Below are 16,529 nucleotides of genomic sequence, written 5' to 3' on the forward strand. Positions count from 1 at the left end.
AGGCTAGTTGTTTCCCTGATAGGGAATCAAGTCAGGAGGAGACAGAGATCACAGCCAGTGTTTGTTAGAACAACTTTTATTCATTAAACTGCTATTAGTAGTATCGAGCTGTTACTATTAATGGCAAATAACCATAGGCACGGTACCCTCTGTTTTTTCCCCTCACCACGCAGTCATTCATAGTTACCTGTTCAGAGCAGCAGCAATTTACTGTTAATTAGAGAATCGTACTGACGTGCCAGGACCTTCAGTACAGGTTTTGGGAAGGTCACCGAGGGAGTACTTCTTTCATCAGATACTTGTGTACAAATATATACATTTAAAAAAAATAAAGATCCAAAGTAAACACCCAAGTATGTGTGCACATAATCCTGTAGCTCTTGTCGATGATATACAGGAGCCACCGCTTTCTTGGATGTGGCCCAGGTTATACCACCCCAGCGTAACCTTGATACTTCTGCGCGCTCCCGTCCTTGGACAGCTTTCTCAGGTTCTGAGTGTTCTGAGTTTATCAGTTCCCATGGGTTCGGCAGGGCTGCCAGTCTCCAGAGCTATCACTTCTTGGTCTTCACACGCTACTTCTCAGCGTAACTTTTCCCTGGTTTCAGATTGCTATTTTCTGGTTGCTGCTTCTGCAGACAACCCCATAAACGCCTATAGAGCCCCTCCAAAGAAGCTTGCACAGAATGGGCTTTTGTGACATAACTGGCTCACGAGTTTGAATATAGCCGTGTTGCTCCTGGTGCTATTTTTATAGCCTCCTCTCCTAGCTAGGCTTGAAGTTGCCTGGGGACCTCCTCCCAGTGCCCCTCTGCATGGTACAAATGCATCGTCCTGCAGCGCTGCTGATGCCATAGCCGAGCAGGACAGGGGCTTGCCAATGAACTGGACCCTGTAGAACAGTTTAGGGCAGCAAGTAACCATGATTCTTGCTATCCATTTCCAAAATCAGCACACTGTTGCTTTCATATGTTACGTTTGAGCTGTTTGAAACCTGTGCTTAGTTCCAAAGTTTGCAGGGTGTTTGGTTTGGGTTTCTGGTTTCTTTCTTTGAGAGATTAGGATACCTCGTGTCATGACAGCTGCTCTTTACTAATTCATGCTATGGTTGGTGAGCTGAGTGCCCTGATTAGTGCCTGCTTGATGGGAGATGTGGTTTAAAGCTGCTATTCAACACACACGCTTCTGTGGCTTCTGGTTAATCTTTGAATTGAGGAGGCATCACAGGTTTCTGGTGGCTTGAAACTCTTAGCTGCTGTACAGTTCAAAAGAAGTGTCCTAATTTGCTCTTTTATGCTGATACGCCCAGCACTTCGTAAATTCCAGTTTTGTTAACGGCATTGACCTCTACTTCAGAGAGATCAGAGATTTGGGAAATAAGGTGGAGAACATGAAGATGCCCAGTCCTTCCCCCTCTTCAGCGCTTATTCCATGTGCTGTAGACATGCTGTGCAGTGCACAGAAGCAGCCATGGCTTTGACTTGACTAAATGCATGTGAGGTTATGAGAAAGAGGAGGTGCCCAGCTGGCAGTGCAGTCAGCAGAACCAGGTAGTCTTTCTTGCTTTTTCAGTATTCCTACCACGATATCTCAAAGGCAAAGACTGATTAGATAAGATCCTGTATTACTGTTATTGGGAACTCGTTCCAAAACATCGCTCCTTTGATGGTTAGAAGCTGTCATTAATTTCCAGCCCGAAGGGTCTGCGTAGCCATTCTTTCATGGGATAAACTTCATTCTTTAACTTAAATAGTTCTCCTCTTCCCAGTGTTGCTCCTCCGTGTGTTCATGTTGAGCGTCCTTCATTTGGCTCAGCTAGACCAGCCGACTTCTCCAGTACTTTGAGTCACAGCAGACTGGCAAATTAAAACCAATTATCTGCCCTGTCCCTCTCAGACATTCTTGCCCCCAGTCTGCAGGGCTGAACCACTGCAAGCAGTAGCCTGGTGCTGAAAGGAGGACCACAATTAGCGCTGCTTTACCTTAATATCCTGAGCTGCAAAAAGAGTTCAGCAGCACTCTGCATATTGCTGAGCCACTTCTGCAAAGGCAACGGGGCTGAAGTAACCAAATCTGACTGCAACCATCTCTCTGAGCCCTTGACTGGGGGCTCTCCATTAACCTCACCATCCTTACCCCAGCTTTTGGGCTGCCACGGGGAAAATCTGTTGTACTGGTTGATGTAGGAGGTAGCAGCTCACCGTCCAGGTAAGGTGACGTGGTGCACCCCAATAAATCAGAGGTTTGAGTTACGGGTTCAACTTGTTTACACGAAGAAGAGGCAAAACAGTTTTTTATTCTGATCCATCTGAAGAGAATAGAAGGCCGAAGAGCTGCGGTGGTTTAGTTCTTAAAGGCTTGTTTATTAGTGGTCTGTTTAAGAAAGTAGAGAAAAATCAAGAGACAGTTGAGTGTTATCCTTAAAGCACTCGATCTTGTGGTGCTGTTAGCGTAAATAAAAAGATGAAAAATTAGGGCAGGACACTTGCAAAAGCTTCTAAAATTTAATTTTATGTGTAGGAAAGAAACAGTTACAAATTTGTTTCTAATCAAATGGTCAATCCTAATTAGTTTTTGTTTATTTGTTTAAAAATTATATCTACAAGCTATATTCATGATACCTGTTTGGTCTGCTGTTGATGACTTTTTTTCCTCTTCTGAAAACACTTTGACACTAGCATTCTTTGTTTGTTTGTTTGTTTTTAAAACTTAGGTACGTGCTAAGTCTGGAAAATCAGGTTGAAAATACCTGGGGACTTCTGTGGTCATCGATGCATGCTTAGTCTTTGCTCTGCCCCTGTGTCCGTATGCACTTTGATAGTCTTCAGTTACATGAATCTGTAACTCAGCGTTTATATAACTGTGTTGTTTAGTGTTTATATAGGATGAGCTTGGAAGTCCTAAAAAAAAACCAAACCCACACCCAAAATATAATTATTTTTCTCTCTCTCCTTCCTCAGAATATTGAATGTATTTCGCCACTGGGTAGAGCATCATTTTTACGATTTTGAAAGAGACCTGGAGCTGCTAGAGAGACTGGAGACGTTTATTTCAAGTGTAAGAGGTATGGTAATTGGTCGTCCTCTGTTCTTCCCCATTTTGATACTACCTGCTGTTCTAATGCTCATGGGTTTTAGGCATGAGAATATCTTTACACGAGTAATTTTAATGCCTTTAACGGAGCTGTTATTTGACTCTCCTTTACATGAGCAATCTTTGGCCTGAATCATACATAAATAGCTACCAAAAAATGACTTCACGCATTGCGGTATTGTTTAACTTCAGTGTATTTACTTGTGACAGTAGTGTTCATTCTTGCCTGACTCTGTAACAGACTTGTGAGAATTCAGAATTCTCTCACCTTCCTCCTTTGCTTTGTATTTGTAGAGAACTCCTTCCCTGTTGGTTAATGAGCTCAGGTTTTCCATATTCTTTTCCCATTAATTTAAAATCCTAGCTGAAAATCCTTATCCTTTTAAGAAAGAACACGTGTTCCGTTTGGCATCACTTCCTCTGGAGCAAGCCTTTACAAACTAGCAGATTTTTTTTTGGCAGCCTAGACGGAGGGCCAGCAGTGTTGGCATGGCAGTTTGCATTGTTGTCCTGGCAGTGCTAGATTTTACTTTTCAGACTGTCAGACCATATGTGGGGCGATGCCATGCTGAGACAAACTCTGAGACCAGTAGTTTATCTTTTGCAGAGGCTTCTATTGCTGACCAGAGAGAAATAATTCCATGTTGGGGGTTAGTCTCGTAAAAGTTATTTGTCTTGAGCTGCTGAAGGTGCTTCTTGTCTTGTCCACGATGTTGTGTACTGTAAATGTTGGACTGATGGTGTAGGTGTATTTTTTTAAATCTTTTGTTACGCTGTGCACTAGTACAGCATATTGCAGAGTTTTCACTTTAAGCTTGTTTACTTTTCTCACTTATTTTCCTTTAAGTAGGTGACGCTAGCAGTCAGAAAGAAAATGGTTGCAGTTTAGGGGAAACAGTAAAATACAGTGTATACGTGATCACTTTTCTCCCACTAAAGCTGTCAGTTAAAACTGTCATATAAATGCAACTGGGCACCCAAAAACTTGTTGGTGTGTCTGTATTTGCAAACTGACACAAGTGCACGAACCCATAAGACAAAAAAAAAGTGAACTGCAAGCCTAATTAGTTGTTAATGATTTTTGAATGAAATTTTGAGTGCATGTGCGTATTTTGTTGGTTGGTTTCATTAACCTATCAAAAGGAAGTTAAGATGACATTAACATGCTTTTTATGGTTTATGTTTTGTAGGAAAATCCATGAAGAAGTGGGTGGAATCAATTGCTAAAATCATCAAAAGAAAGAAAGCTCAGGCAAATGGAATCAGTCACAACATCACCTTTGAGAGCCCGCCTCCCCCCATCGAGTGGCACATCTGGCGCGTTGGGCACAGCGAGCCCCTGGACCTCATGACACTGCACCCCATAGAGATTGCTCGGCAGCTGACGCTTCTGGAGTCCGACCTGTACAGGTAGAGGTCTGCTGGTTCCATCTGAGCAAGAAAACTCAGAGAATCAGACAAAAGTATGTCCCCTTGATTTACAGAGTTCATGGAAGTAGGTTTTCTGTTTGCTACTGAAATGTCCAAGAGAAAAGATGTTTTTTTTCATCTCTATATCAGACTTCTGCTAACAACTGAATAAGTACAGTAAGTTAGGAAACGAAAGTATGATGAGTAGGTAATAGCAATTTATAGTCTCCTTGTTAAAAGCAAACTTTGTTACATTAATAAAAATGTTTATTGCGTCATAAAAAACGCGTGACTGTCTCTTCCCCTTCACTTTATAGATGCATAGCAAAAGCCTAGGCATTGCATGCAACATAACTTACAGGACTGGTACATCGCAGTCCTCTAATCTAGTTCTTAAGTGTTTTTTAGTCTGGTATCGTAAATGCTCTGCTGTTCCCTTGCTCTGATGTTACCGATGATAAATAAAGCTAGCCTTGATGTGGGAGCTGAGTTTTGCCAGGTAGAAGTTCTTCAAGGTCTTACGAAACTCAAAGGTGAAGCATCCTTTAATGCTTCAGTGATAGCAGGTTTCCTATGGAAATAGGCCACCTTTCCAGCAGGTTGCTCCAAGTACTTTAGCTTCCTATTTAAAAAAAATATTTTAATTGACTTTAAGATTTTTTCTTCTGCCTTCAGGAGATTAAACTTACTCCTTTGTAATTTTCTTACATGGAAATGCTTATTCAAAAATGCCAATTTCAGTTAAGATAAAAATGGATTTTCTTCTATCCCCACGTACTCATCAAAAAGTTATTTTAAGTAACTGTTTTTCTTATTTTGGATTTCATTTGTGAAATACCGAGTTGTGATTAAGGGAAGAAATAATCCTTTCATGCAAACACGGAACACAGTTATTATTTGTATTGAACGATCCTGTTCATCTTGCTTTATCATAACAGGGCAGTACAGCCTTCTGAACTCGTCGGTAGTGTGTGGACTAAAGAAGATAAGGAAATTAACTCCCCAAATCTACTGAAAATGATTCGTCATACTACGAACCTTACTCTCTGGTTTGAAAAGTAAGTACAGGGATGGTGATTTTAGTGTAGTGGCATGAACTCCTGAAACGGAGAAATATTTTTCTTTTATTTGAATTTTGTTGCCTTGTATGGTAGTAGAGTATTGTAGGAGTTTCAGGTTTTGATTCTAGGGTCCGTGCCATGCCAGTCACGTTTCCTCCTTCAAAAAAATAAAATAAAACCTGGATTTTTTCCAGTACTGTCCACATGCTCAACACGTGCCCTACTTTTATTTCTACAGTACATCAAAGGGCACTGAAGGCAATGCAGGACACTTTCCTGCATCTCTTATGAAAGTTCTATTGTGTCTGTCCCCTTAACGTAGTCTCTCCCCCTTCTCCTGACACATCACTAAGGACTTCTGAAGACATGGCCGTGCTGCAGTCAGAAGGTGTAGCAGTTCGTATGTGTACACCTAACCTCATGAGCTTAAAATACCATCGTAGCTACTGCAGCGTGAGAGAGTCACCCCAGTTACCCTGGATCGTACTTGGGTCTTGCTTTACTTCAGAGTATGTGCCAAAATCATCTTGGCTTTCCAACCTGAACATGTATAAGATGTGATTACATAAATCTGTACTTGAGATTTTTGACGGTGCACCAAAATGTGCCCGCTAGACATACTATACAGTTTGCACTTGGGCATTTTGCTAGCTACTAAATTAATTTGCTAGCTTGCTAAGATTTCCCATTCTGCTTATCAGTACTTCTCAAGTTACGTCTTTTGATTAGGTGCATAGTGGAAACCGAGAACTTCGAAGAGCGAGTGGCTGTGCTGAGTAGGATTATAGAAATCCTGCAAGTTTTTCAAGATCTGAATAATTTCAATGGTGTTTTGGAGATAGTCAGTGCAATGAACTCCGTGTCAGTGTACAGATTAGATCACACATTTGAGGTAAGCTTCGGGCATTGCTCTTGAGAAAAAAAATAATCAGAATCCAGAAATGAATCAGACAAACTTCATAAGCGAAATCCATATTGTACTTGCTTCTTGGAAGAAAACAAGTTAATTATGAGACTGAGTTATTTTAAAAGTTACAAGAAAACATGAGATGGACTGGTTGTCTCAAAGGATTTGTTACAGGAAGTGGAGCTTTTCAGCAGATGTTTTCTCACTTGTATTTAGCTCAAAAAGGGGAAACACCATGGACATTTGATAACTTGTCTGAAATGAACCCGTTGCTTCAGTCCAGTGCTTTGTGTGTATGAAAGGGGAGGGTCCCAGGGCTGAAAACCCTGGACTGGAACATTTGAACAGCAGCATTTCCTACCTACACAAGGACCACGGGGATAGAGGGGCCTGGAGAGGGGATAGCTAAAGCTCAGTTTTCAGTTGTTCACGGGCACTTCTCTTGCAAGAGAGTCTCAGACACAATTCACATTGTTAAGAGACAAAAGCAAATGGTTGCTGACTGCTTTAGATGGATAGCAGGAAGAGAGGCTAGGAAGAATTACTGAACTGATGGTGCTGTAGTCAAGCGCAAACCATTTACAGAAAAGGTTATTTCAAATATTAATTTGAGATTCTAAGTTTTGTTAAGAAACCTAGGTAATTGCCTTGTGTTTTCTAACCATGCTGTTGAGATCTGCATAGCTTTTCTTTTTTTTCTCTTTGACAACTTAGGCCCTACAGGAAAGAAAAAAAAGAGTTTTGGATGAAGCGGTAGAACTAAGTCAAGATCACTTTAAAAAATACCTAGCTAAGCTCAAGTCAATCAATCCACCCTGCGTGCCTTTCTTTGGTAAGTAACACCAGAATAGGCTAATATTGTGTGTTGTCTCTCTTAAATTGGGTTTGATGCAGATGTGTTAATCTTGCTTATAGTTCAGGGTGGTGCTTTGCTCTAAAAAATACATGTTACTTTGACTTCCTAGGTTTGTGATGATTTTAGACTTAGTGTCTTCTATATAAAAGATATTTTTCTAATTTAGTAATACAGATTACTGGTATTATTGGTATGAATATTACCTCACTTCGTTTTACTCTGCTTCTGCATCGGTGATCTGATGGTGGCAATGACCTGAAGACGTTTTTCTAAATTCAGATCTCATGTTAAGGAGTTGAAACATCTTATTTCAATAATACATTGTTCCTATGTAAAATGCAAACTTAATTCATTCTTACCAGCTAGTAAACTGCTGGAGTGTTAAAGGGAATGGTCTACCTGTACTTGGAGTTTTTTATTATCATTCATTCATTATAAAGAATGAAATCAGATTTGGAAGGAAAATGAACTTTAAAATCCATTTCTCTTTCTATCAGGAATATACTTAACAAATATTTTGAAGACAGAAGAAGGGAATCCTGACTTCCTTAAAAGACAAGGGAAAGAGTTAATTAATTTCAGCAAAAGGAGAAAAGTGGCTGAAATCACAGGAGAAATTCAGCAGTATCAAAATCAGCCTTACTGCTTACGGATAGAGCCAGAAATTCGGGTAATCAAAAACTAAATATCTCCTCTGGGGGTAAGAGAAGGAAAAGAATGTACACAACCAAAAATGGTCAATCCTTTTGCCAGCAGTAGAGCTAATCTTGTGTGATCAGTGACCATCAGAAGAGGGAGGAAATGGTGGCTGGTCTGAGGCAGCAGACAACAAAAACGTTGCAGCAAAGCACCAGCCAGAGCCAGGTATCTGCTTTCTTGGGTTCCGTGTTCTGGTTCCATGTTCCAGTGCCTCACCGCCCTCCATAGCAGAGGTGCTCCAGCACTCTGAGCATCTTCACGGCCCTCCTCTGGACCCGCTGTAACAGCCCCACATCCTTCTTGTGCTGGGGGCCCCAGACCTGGACTCAGGGCTCCAGGTGGGGCCTCACAAGGGCAGGGCAGAGGGGCACAATCCCCTGCCCACCCAGGGTGATGCAGCCCAGGATGCAGTTCCCTTCTGGGCCGCAGGCAGGCAGTGACCCTACTGACCCAGCCTCCTGACGCCGCTGCGTTACATAAATGGGGCATGTGGAGGTGTCAGCCAGCATCAGCTTTAGAAATGAGAAATCCTCAAGATTTTAGATAAAAAAAACACCTAGTGCATCCCAAACCACTTAGAGTAAATTAAAAGAAAACGATGGAACCTGAGCCAGGTAAAGGCCAGCGTTTGTGTAGAGGTAATAATGATTGAAAAGAATAGTTTGAAGTACCCAGACGTTCTTCCTGAGAGCACAGCTAATTGTAACCTTTCCAGAAAACAGCTCTGTGCACAGCGCTCTCAGCTTGTGAACAGCAGCAGTCAGGAAGCAACAAAGAACTTGGTTACATAAAGAATTAAACGAGCAATAATACTGTTGTTTAAAATGTTATTTGCATTGTGTGTTTAATTGCTGTGGACATTTCTGGGAAGGGTTTTGAAGATTTACAGTATTCTCAAGCCAAGAAGTGAAATAAACTCAAGGGGTTTGTGCTTTAACAATAAAAAGAGCAAATAGAAAATGTTGTAATTCACCACCCCGAGACTCAGGCTCCCTGAGGCAGCTGAGCTCTGTGCCATGTCTTCAGTGCCAGTCCTACCTTCCCATGCCTTACCTCCTGTCCTCGTGCCGTATCGTCAGATTCTGTCCCTGCCTCTGACCTTCCTGCTTTTGTCCTCTGTCCCTTCCTGTCCTTTGTAGTTAACTGATGACATCCCAAATTCCCCTAAAAATGGCACTGGCATCATAACATTTGCTTTCACTACCGCATGATCTGTGTTCTGCGCTGTTACCTGAAGTGCCCAGGGCATGGCTGCATGGCCTGTAACACTGCCGGGCTGTAAACGATCGAGTAGTAAAAAAAAAATACTGGCAAAGTTTACAGAAAACTTCATTTTACATGTCTGGGTGTTTGAAATAAGGTCATTCATGCCAGGAAACTTACCAGGATCTTGATTATTTCTTGCCTAGTATTGCTTTGGTTTTTATCAGGGAGCACTTTACCATCTCTTCCTGTCAAAAAAAGTTACAGAATAGTGAAGATCTAGATTTTTCTTTCAAATTCTTGCTATATGTGTGTTGTTTTTTGTTGTTGTTTGGTTGTCTGTTTTTTAATGTTATTGATGCTTGTTTCATTCAGAAGTTCTTTGAAAATCTCAATCCTATGGGGAAGATACCAGAAAAGGAGTTTACAGATTACCTGTTCAACAAGTCATTAGAAATTGAACCTCGAAACTGCAAGCAACCACCTAGATTTGTAAGTCTCGTCCTGTAAATTAAGTAGATGAAATCCACTAGCTGCCAGGAAAAAGAATACTTTGTTAATTCAGTAAGCCAGATATATTTTCTCTGGAATTCTGGCTCATGAGATTAATTTCCAGGAAAACGTGACTTTAAAATATTTTTATGTCAGGGGTTGGTTGTTCCTGAAACCTGCTGCCTTTAGCTTATTTTGGAATGAATTCTTCTTTTCCCCCAAACCTAAAATATTACAGTTTACGTGCGGGGTTCTTACCTTATAGTCATTTGATAGAATATGCAATAAAATTTCATAGTATCAAAAGTTGTTAAAAAATATTATTGTTAATTGAAATTGGTTTTATACAGGTTATATTTTCTTTAATAAACTTAATTTCTATTATTTATTGGTCTAAATATTTTGTATTACTGCAAAAATTGATGTGCAGCACAGAATTGACAAGGTACAACCTTCTGGCAGAGCCAAATATGATTTGATGGAGAGGAGTTGCTATTTTGTTTAAAAAAAAAAAAACTGCTGGGGCCTAGAGTTCTTTTTTTAAGCAGAGAAATACACCTCACGAGAACACTCGATCTCTACACGTAATTGTGCGTTTGAGTAGCTGGAGACTCCTCTGATTTTTGAGAGCCATCAATCATTTTAGCGATCTCCTTCTGGAGGAATGACTAAGATGACATTGCAAACATGGCGAGAAACTGGCAGAAATCACTCTTGCAAAAATGCTGTTTACAGTAATTTCTCCTTTTTTCCTTCCTTTACTAAAAATAGAAACCCATGCTGCTCTCTCAGTTCTCTGGGCATGAATTCTTTGTAGCCTGTGTCTTCCAAACTAGACATTCTTATGGGAATTTCAGGAAGGTCCAGTTCTGGGCGCTGTAATGTGGTGGAGTCACGCATGCCACCGCAGGATGGGAACGTAGCTCGTCTTCAAAGCATCGCCTTTGATCTGTGCTGTTACACCTGAGTCTGATGAGGCTGGTTTCAGTCACACCAGTAATGCGTGTGTAAGAATTTCAGACTGATTCATCCAGCGCGCATACACAGCATGCGCCTGAGCATGTCCGTAGCCCTGGACACATGCAGGGGCCTGGGGGCTTTCCGTGGTGTAAGCTGAAAGCACGCCGTACGTTGCTGTTGTGCGAAGCTCTTCTGCAAGTCTGTGGAGGCACTCGAAATAACTCTCTCCCAAGACTGTGACTTGCTCTCCCCTGTATTTTGTCGTGATGCACACGCGTCTGAAATTTGACTATTTGTTCTTCATAAGCTGGAAAAAAAAAAGATCTTTAAGCTGCATCCCTAACTTTTCAGTAAACTCCTGTTGTATAGGTAACAACCTCAAGTCAGTTGCAAAAAGGTTGTAACACTGCTTAATATAGAGAAGTACCTTTTAAAATTGCTCGTAGAGACTTGGTGATTTCACTATCTGACATGTTAGCCGTACTAACCACCTTCATTCCTTCAGCCTAGGAAAACAACATACCCCCTAAAATCTCCTGGGATAAGGCCCAATACGGGCAGGCACGGCTCCACCTCTGGCACCCTGAGAAGTCATCCATTACCACTTGAAAAGGAACCGAGTAAGATAAGTTTCAGTAGAATTACTGAGGCAGAGCATGAATCAACAGTATCGGCACCAACTTCTCCAAACACGCCGTCTACCCCACCAGTCTCTGCTTCTTCAGAGTTCAGCGTGTTTTCAGACGTTGATCTCAACAGTTCTTACGGTAAATGTGCAATACGTTGTAATAATCGCTGCTCCTGTCCCTCGGGATTCCAAACTGTGTTGGTCTGCGTGCCAGCCTTTAGAAAAATCATTGCAAAATTTAGTTGTGAACGATGAAGTTCTTGCATCAGTGCTGTATGTACTGCGGTTTGGAAATGCCTGCCGTGAGTAGTTAAATAACAAGTGGTATTTCCAGTCTTTTGGCCTACTAAAGCTGAGGCAATCTGTTCTGGGAGATGGCCCCGTGAGGCTTTAACACGCGTGGCACCTCTGTAGAGACGGTGCTGAGAACCTGGAGTCCACGCCAGCGTGTTTCAGGAGCGTTCCTCTGGACTGCACACACTCTAGCAATTCTGGTTTTGATCCCTTTGAAGAGAGTCCAGTCTGTATATTTTGAGATGTGAACCAAAGCGCCAGAAAGTGGGGGTGGTCAGGGCGCTCGCTGCAAAATGCAGTCTTGATTAAAAATGATCCTCTTAGCATAGACGCGCTAATATGCTCCCAAGCTTTGCTTGTAGCTGTGAGCAGCTCCTTGGCCTTAACAGCAGCGTGTGAGACGTCTTGTCTCTTCTCAAAGGGGGCTGCAGACTTGGCAGGCAGATTAGTGACAAGATCTGTATGGCAAATGCTGAGGGCCTATGGGCTGTAGGGGAAAGGAAAGACAACGTGGTAGTGTCCAACAGACTATAATAATGAAGTTTCATTCCCAGCATAACTGAAAATCTTTCGTTCAAGAGTATTTTTTCATAGGAAAGCTTAATTTGGGTTAGCAGTAGATAAACTTAGAAAACGTGGCCATCTTTGAGGTCATTCACGAGCATACTTTATGTGCTGTAGTGGAGATGTTCTGTCTGGAAAATCTTTAATCCGTTTCTCATTTAACAGGTAACAATAGCATCTTCGCCCCCGTCAGTTTGCCACAGTCGAGTGAGTACTGTAACTCTATTAAATGTTTCATTTCACTTTGCTTTTCCTGGTTTCAGGAGAGCTGAACAGTAATTAAATGGGGTTTATCTGGGATAAAATGTGGACTGTGTTCGTTAAATGGAGTTCTGAGGGGAGTTTTTACAGGCTTTAGATCAAGCGTCCAGTAAAGCAGTCTATAAAGTCGAAGGACTGTCTGATCTTTTTGTTTCCCAGGCCTCTAGTATGATTTTGCTTCTCTTTTGAATGTCCTTGATGATAGTTTTGTTTGACTAATGATACAAATGAAGCAACCTGATAATTTAGCATTACCACTCAGTGAAAATAATGGTTCTATTGCTGGGGAATTAAGAGGTACTTTTTGTAGCACAGCTGTGAGGGAAATCCTGCATTCATCTGTCTTTTGAGCTTCTCTTTTTTTACTCCCTTCTTGCACAGACATATCTAATTCTTCGTAATGTGAACATTTCAAACTGGAGAGCGCAGTTGCCTAATGCATTGGTACAGAGTGCTGTGCACCTCGAAGGGAAAAAGCAAAGGTGTGACAAATGTCACGTACAGGTTGGGGCTTGTGTTGTTTCTTAACCTTGAGGATTTTTTCCTCAGTAAAAAGGAAGAATTTGAAACGTAATAGAACGCTGTGAGAGTTACCGCCATCTCTTCAGTTCAGTGTATAATTCTCCTTTAGAAATGCTGCAAAGCTATTAACAAAGCCTCGAACCTCCCAAATTGGAGCATGTACCCATACGGCCAAGAGAACAGTCTTTCCACTCAAAAATGTAACTTAGCCGTGTGGCCAAACCGCAGGCGCTGTGGTAAACAGGCAAGTTCTGCAGTGCACAGGGGACTGCAGTGAAAGTTGTTGAAGTACCCGCTAGGGGTTCGCTTCATTTCATTTATTTTTGTGTCCTTTAGCATTGACTGTTAACTGCTGACGTATATCTTTGATTTTGGAAATGGGAGACCACTTTGTCAAGAGTGTATCTGATGAAAGAAATGAATGAGAGTTCCATACAGCTGAAATTAAGTGGTTCATGTTGCTGTTGAACACAAAGATCTGCTTGTCTGAATTTCATCTAGCTTGGTGTAATATTCTTGAATATGTTCCTCAGATATTACACAGGCAGTAAAATACTGGCTCTTCTCTCCCCAGAGACTTTCTTCAGCTCGTGGGGTAGCTTTCCTAAACTAAGTGATGAACCTCAAAACCCTCCCCCGCTTCCTCCTCGAAAAAAGATGGATCAGGATGCTCCTAATGCGAAGGTATATTTTTCCTGTATTGAGTAGCTTTGATAATAAATCACTGAACATCTAGCCAGGTTGGATTTTGTTAGTCTTTTAAAGATTTGGCACATTCCAAATGCAGCGCTCCAGTTACTCCTTTTGAAGTTTCAGGTTCCCAGTGTCCAAATCCTGCTGAGCTGCTTTGGGAACATACCGCTCGTAATCAGATCAAAGATAGGGCAATGCCGGTATCACATTTTTGACAGCACCAATAACAAACTTGAAGAAAATTCAGCAGCTCTCAGAAGATAGGCTCTTCACCTAAATACCTACGTTTCTTACAGTGTCTTTTTCTCTGTAATTTCCTAGGGAGGTTTAAAATCGGATGACGATCCTCCCGCAATCCCACCCCGGCAGCCGCCGCCTCCAAAGATACAGCCTCGTGTTCCTGCTTACACTGGCTCCTTCGACCAGCCGCTGCACAGCCCTCCTCCGCCGCCCCCTCGGGACCCTCTTCCTGATACTCCACCGCCAGTACCGCACCGGCCTCCCGAACACTTTATCAACTGCCCTCTGAACCTCCAGCCGCCGCCGGTGGGACGCTTGCACAGAGATCCCGACTGGTTCAGGGAGGCTGGCACGGGCCCCAGCTCTCCTGGCACTCCTCCCAGCACTCCCTCTCCACGGGTCCTGCGCCGCTGCTGCGTGACCAGCGCCAGTCACAACAACCTGGTCCACGCGCCCGCGCCCCCCGTCCCTCCCAGGCAGAATTCGAGCCCTCAGTTACCAAAACTGCCACCAAAGACTTACAAAAGGGAGCTCTCCCACCCTCCTTTGCACAGACTGTCTTTGCTAGAAAATGCAGAAACTCCTCAATGACCTTAGCCATAGTAGTCATTGACACTGGAATAGTATTTGTAAAGTTCCTTTTTTATTTATTCAAAGAAGGCAGTGTATTTTAGTACTTCACAAATTATGCTCTTAAAGTGCTGCTGATCAAACAAAAAAATAGCTTAAATTGGAAAAATCAGACGACACACACTCTAGCCTGCGTCTGTTTGACAGCATTACCCTCAGGTGATCAGCAGCATTGCCTTGTTTCACGTCCTTAGTGCCGACAGTTATGCCAGTATACAAAATATTATCTTTTTTGCACTGTAAACTACACTAATTGAGTTTAAACTGACATCATTTAATTGCACTGAGCCAAAAAAGGTGCGTCTGTGGATTTTTTTTTTTTCAAATTTGAGCACTAGTGGCCTTTTTTAAAAAGAACAATGGGATGATTACACAACGCCAGGATATACAGCGTTCCTGATTTTAAACCTCTGGCCACTTGCCTTCTAACTTTGTGTGGGCTTGGAGGTTTGTGAGTGACAGCTACTCTTCCCAGATATTTTAATGCCATGTCTTAATTGCCATTGATTTGCTGCTGAAGACAAAAAAAAAAAAAAAAAAGAGAGAAAAATAGATTGAAATCTAAAAGAAGATACCAAAATATTCAGTTGGTCTTGATCATTTTGAGGAGGTATGAACAAGGACTACCTGTCTCAGATACTGGAAAGGATCCCTAGTACTTACTTAGCATGCATCTTGTTCAGATGTGCCTTTTTGTTTTGGTAGGTGAAGATGTCTTAAGCTAAAGAGTTGTCTACTGTTCTGGAGAACAAAGCTATATGCCATGTATGTACAATTGTTTATATTGTATATTTACAGATAGTGCTAATAACCTGTATAAATTTAAGTGACGTGAGGCCTATAATACAGTCTGCTACTCTTGCAATCCTGTACAGTCAGAAGTGTTTCCTCTGGCTTAGGAACAGTCTCGCCTTCCAAACCTAATACCTTCCTTTAGATCTCACTTAACTTAATCATGAATCCATTTTGGAAATCGGTAGCATTTAAACCAGCAAACACTTTAAAGCTTTATTAAACTTTTTAAACTGATAAGTGAATGGAACTTTTATTTGCCAGTTGAACTACGTGTTTGAACTGGTGTGAGAGTGAGTCTGTTTTACTGGTAGTACTGTAGCAGCATTTATAAAGTGGTCAGAAGCCACATTTTATTTACTGGTCTGTGGCCTTTTACTGTGCTTTGTATCAGAGTTCTTAACAAGATTAATAAATCACCCCAGTCTTAATTTTCAAGAGCTTGAGCAGTGCGTGTTCCTTGTAAGGACAAGGTTTGGAACTGGATTTTAGTAAGACGTCTGCAATACAAAATGCCCCAATTTTCCATGTTGCTTTTCTCAGCTTTCGTTGTCATTTAGCCTGCAATTGGGCCCATACTGTGCTGCAGGCAAGGTTTCAAGGGTGTTGAGCGTGATACATGACATGTCCCTGGGAGTGTGACCTTTCCCTCCACCTGCTAACCCACCAGATGGATGCCTCAGCCCCTCTAGCTGGAGAAGTGGTTTCCATTTTTTCCAGTTCCTGTCTGGAGGCTGAGCACTGTGGTGGGATTTAAAGCAGCTCAGGCTTCCAAGTCACGCTGTGGCTTTTCAGCAGCCTGCTTATATTGCTACCGCTGTGTCAGGCATTTCCTCAGGAAGAGGAGAGACAATACGCCTGGGAAGGAGTGCCGATTCTCTTCTCCTGGCTTCTCTTGGACATTCTTCTCCTGGCTGTCCCCTTCATGCTCCTTTCCTGAGAAACAAGAGGGGGAGAACCTCTCTGAGGTGTTACCCTGAGGACCATTCATGCAAGGGGCACACCATACTTTACAAAGGAGAGCTGCAGCATTTTGCAAAAAATAAAGGTCACAGACTCCAAATTTGAGATGCATGGACTGGGAGTGCACGCAGGAAAACGATGATTCCTTGATTATGGTTGCTTTTCCTCTTGCAATAAGGACACAGCTCAAACCTCCTTTCTGTACCACAAGTCTGGGAAGAATCTATACTATCTAGTGGCAAAATTGTGCTCCCTGAAGTA

The 16,529-nt window shown here is 42.0% G+C and overlaps 1 protein-coding gene across 3 annotated transcripts in view; it reads left to right on the forward strand.

Annotated features, from left to right (window-relative positions):
* SOS2 (SOS Ras/Rho guanine nucleotide exchange factor 2) overlaps positions 1 to 15,743 on the forward strand; it is a 52,525-nt gene extending 36,782 nt beyond the window's left edge. For all 3 annotated transcript variants that reach the window (XM_035327542.1, XM_035327544.1, XM_035327545.1), the window contains 11 exons: positions 2,961 to 3,064; positions 4,284 to 4,503; positions 5,442 to 5,561; positions 6,294 to 6,456; positions 7,186 to 7,303; positions 7,825 to 7,997; positions 9,605 to 9,721; positions 11,187 to 11,448; positions 12,333 to 12,374; positions 13,525 to 13,634; positions 13,965 to 15,743. In XM_035327542.1, the coding sequence (XP_035183433.1) occupies positions 2,961 to 3,064; positions 4,284 to 4,503; positions 5,442 to 5,561; positions 6,294 to 6,456; positions 7,186 to 7,303; positions 7,825 to 7,997; positions 9,605 to 9,721; positions 11,187 to 11,448; positions 12,333 to 12,374; positions 13,525 to 13,634; positions 13,965 to 14,474 (1,939 nt within the window). In that variant the 3' untranslated portion in view covers positions 14,475 to 15,743. The remainder of the gene's footprint in view (positions 1 to 2,960; positions 3,065 to 4,283; positions 4,504 to 5,441; positions 5,562 to 6,293; positions 6,457 to 7,185; positions 7,304 to 7,824; positions 7,998 to 9,604; positions 9,722 to 11,186; positions 11,449 to 12,332; positions 12,375 to 13,524; positions 13,635 to 13,964) is intronic.
* Positions 15,744 to 16,529: the final 786 nt, after the last annotated feature.

The sequence above is a fragment of the Oxyura jamaicensis genome, chromosome 5 (genome assembly GCF_011077185.1).
Source record: "Oxyura jamaicensis isolate SHBP4307 breed ruddy duck chromosome 5, BPBGC_Ojam_1.0, whole genome shotgun sequence".
Lineage (NCBI taxonomy): Eukaryota > Metazoa > Chordata > Aves > Anseriformes > Anatidae > Oxyura > Oxyura jamaicensis.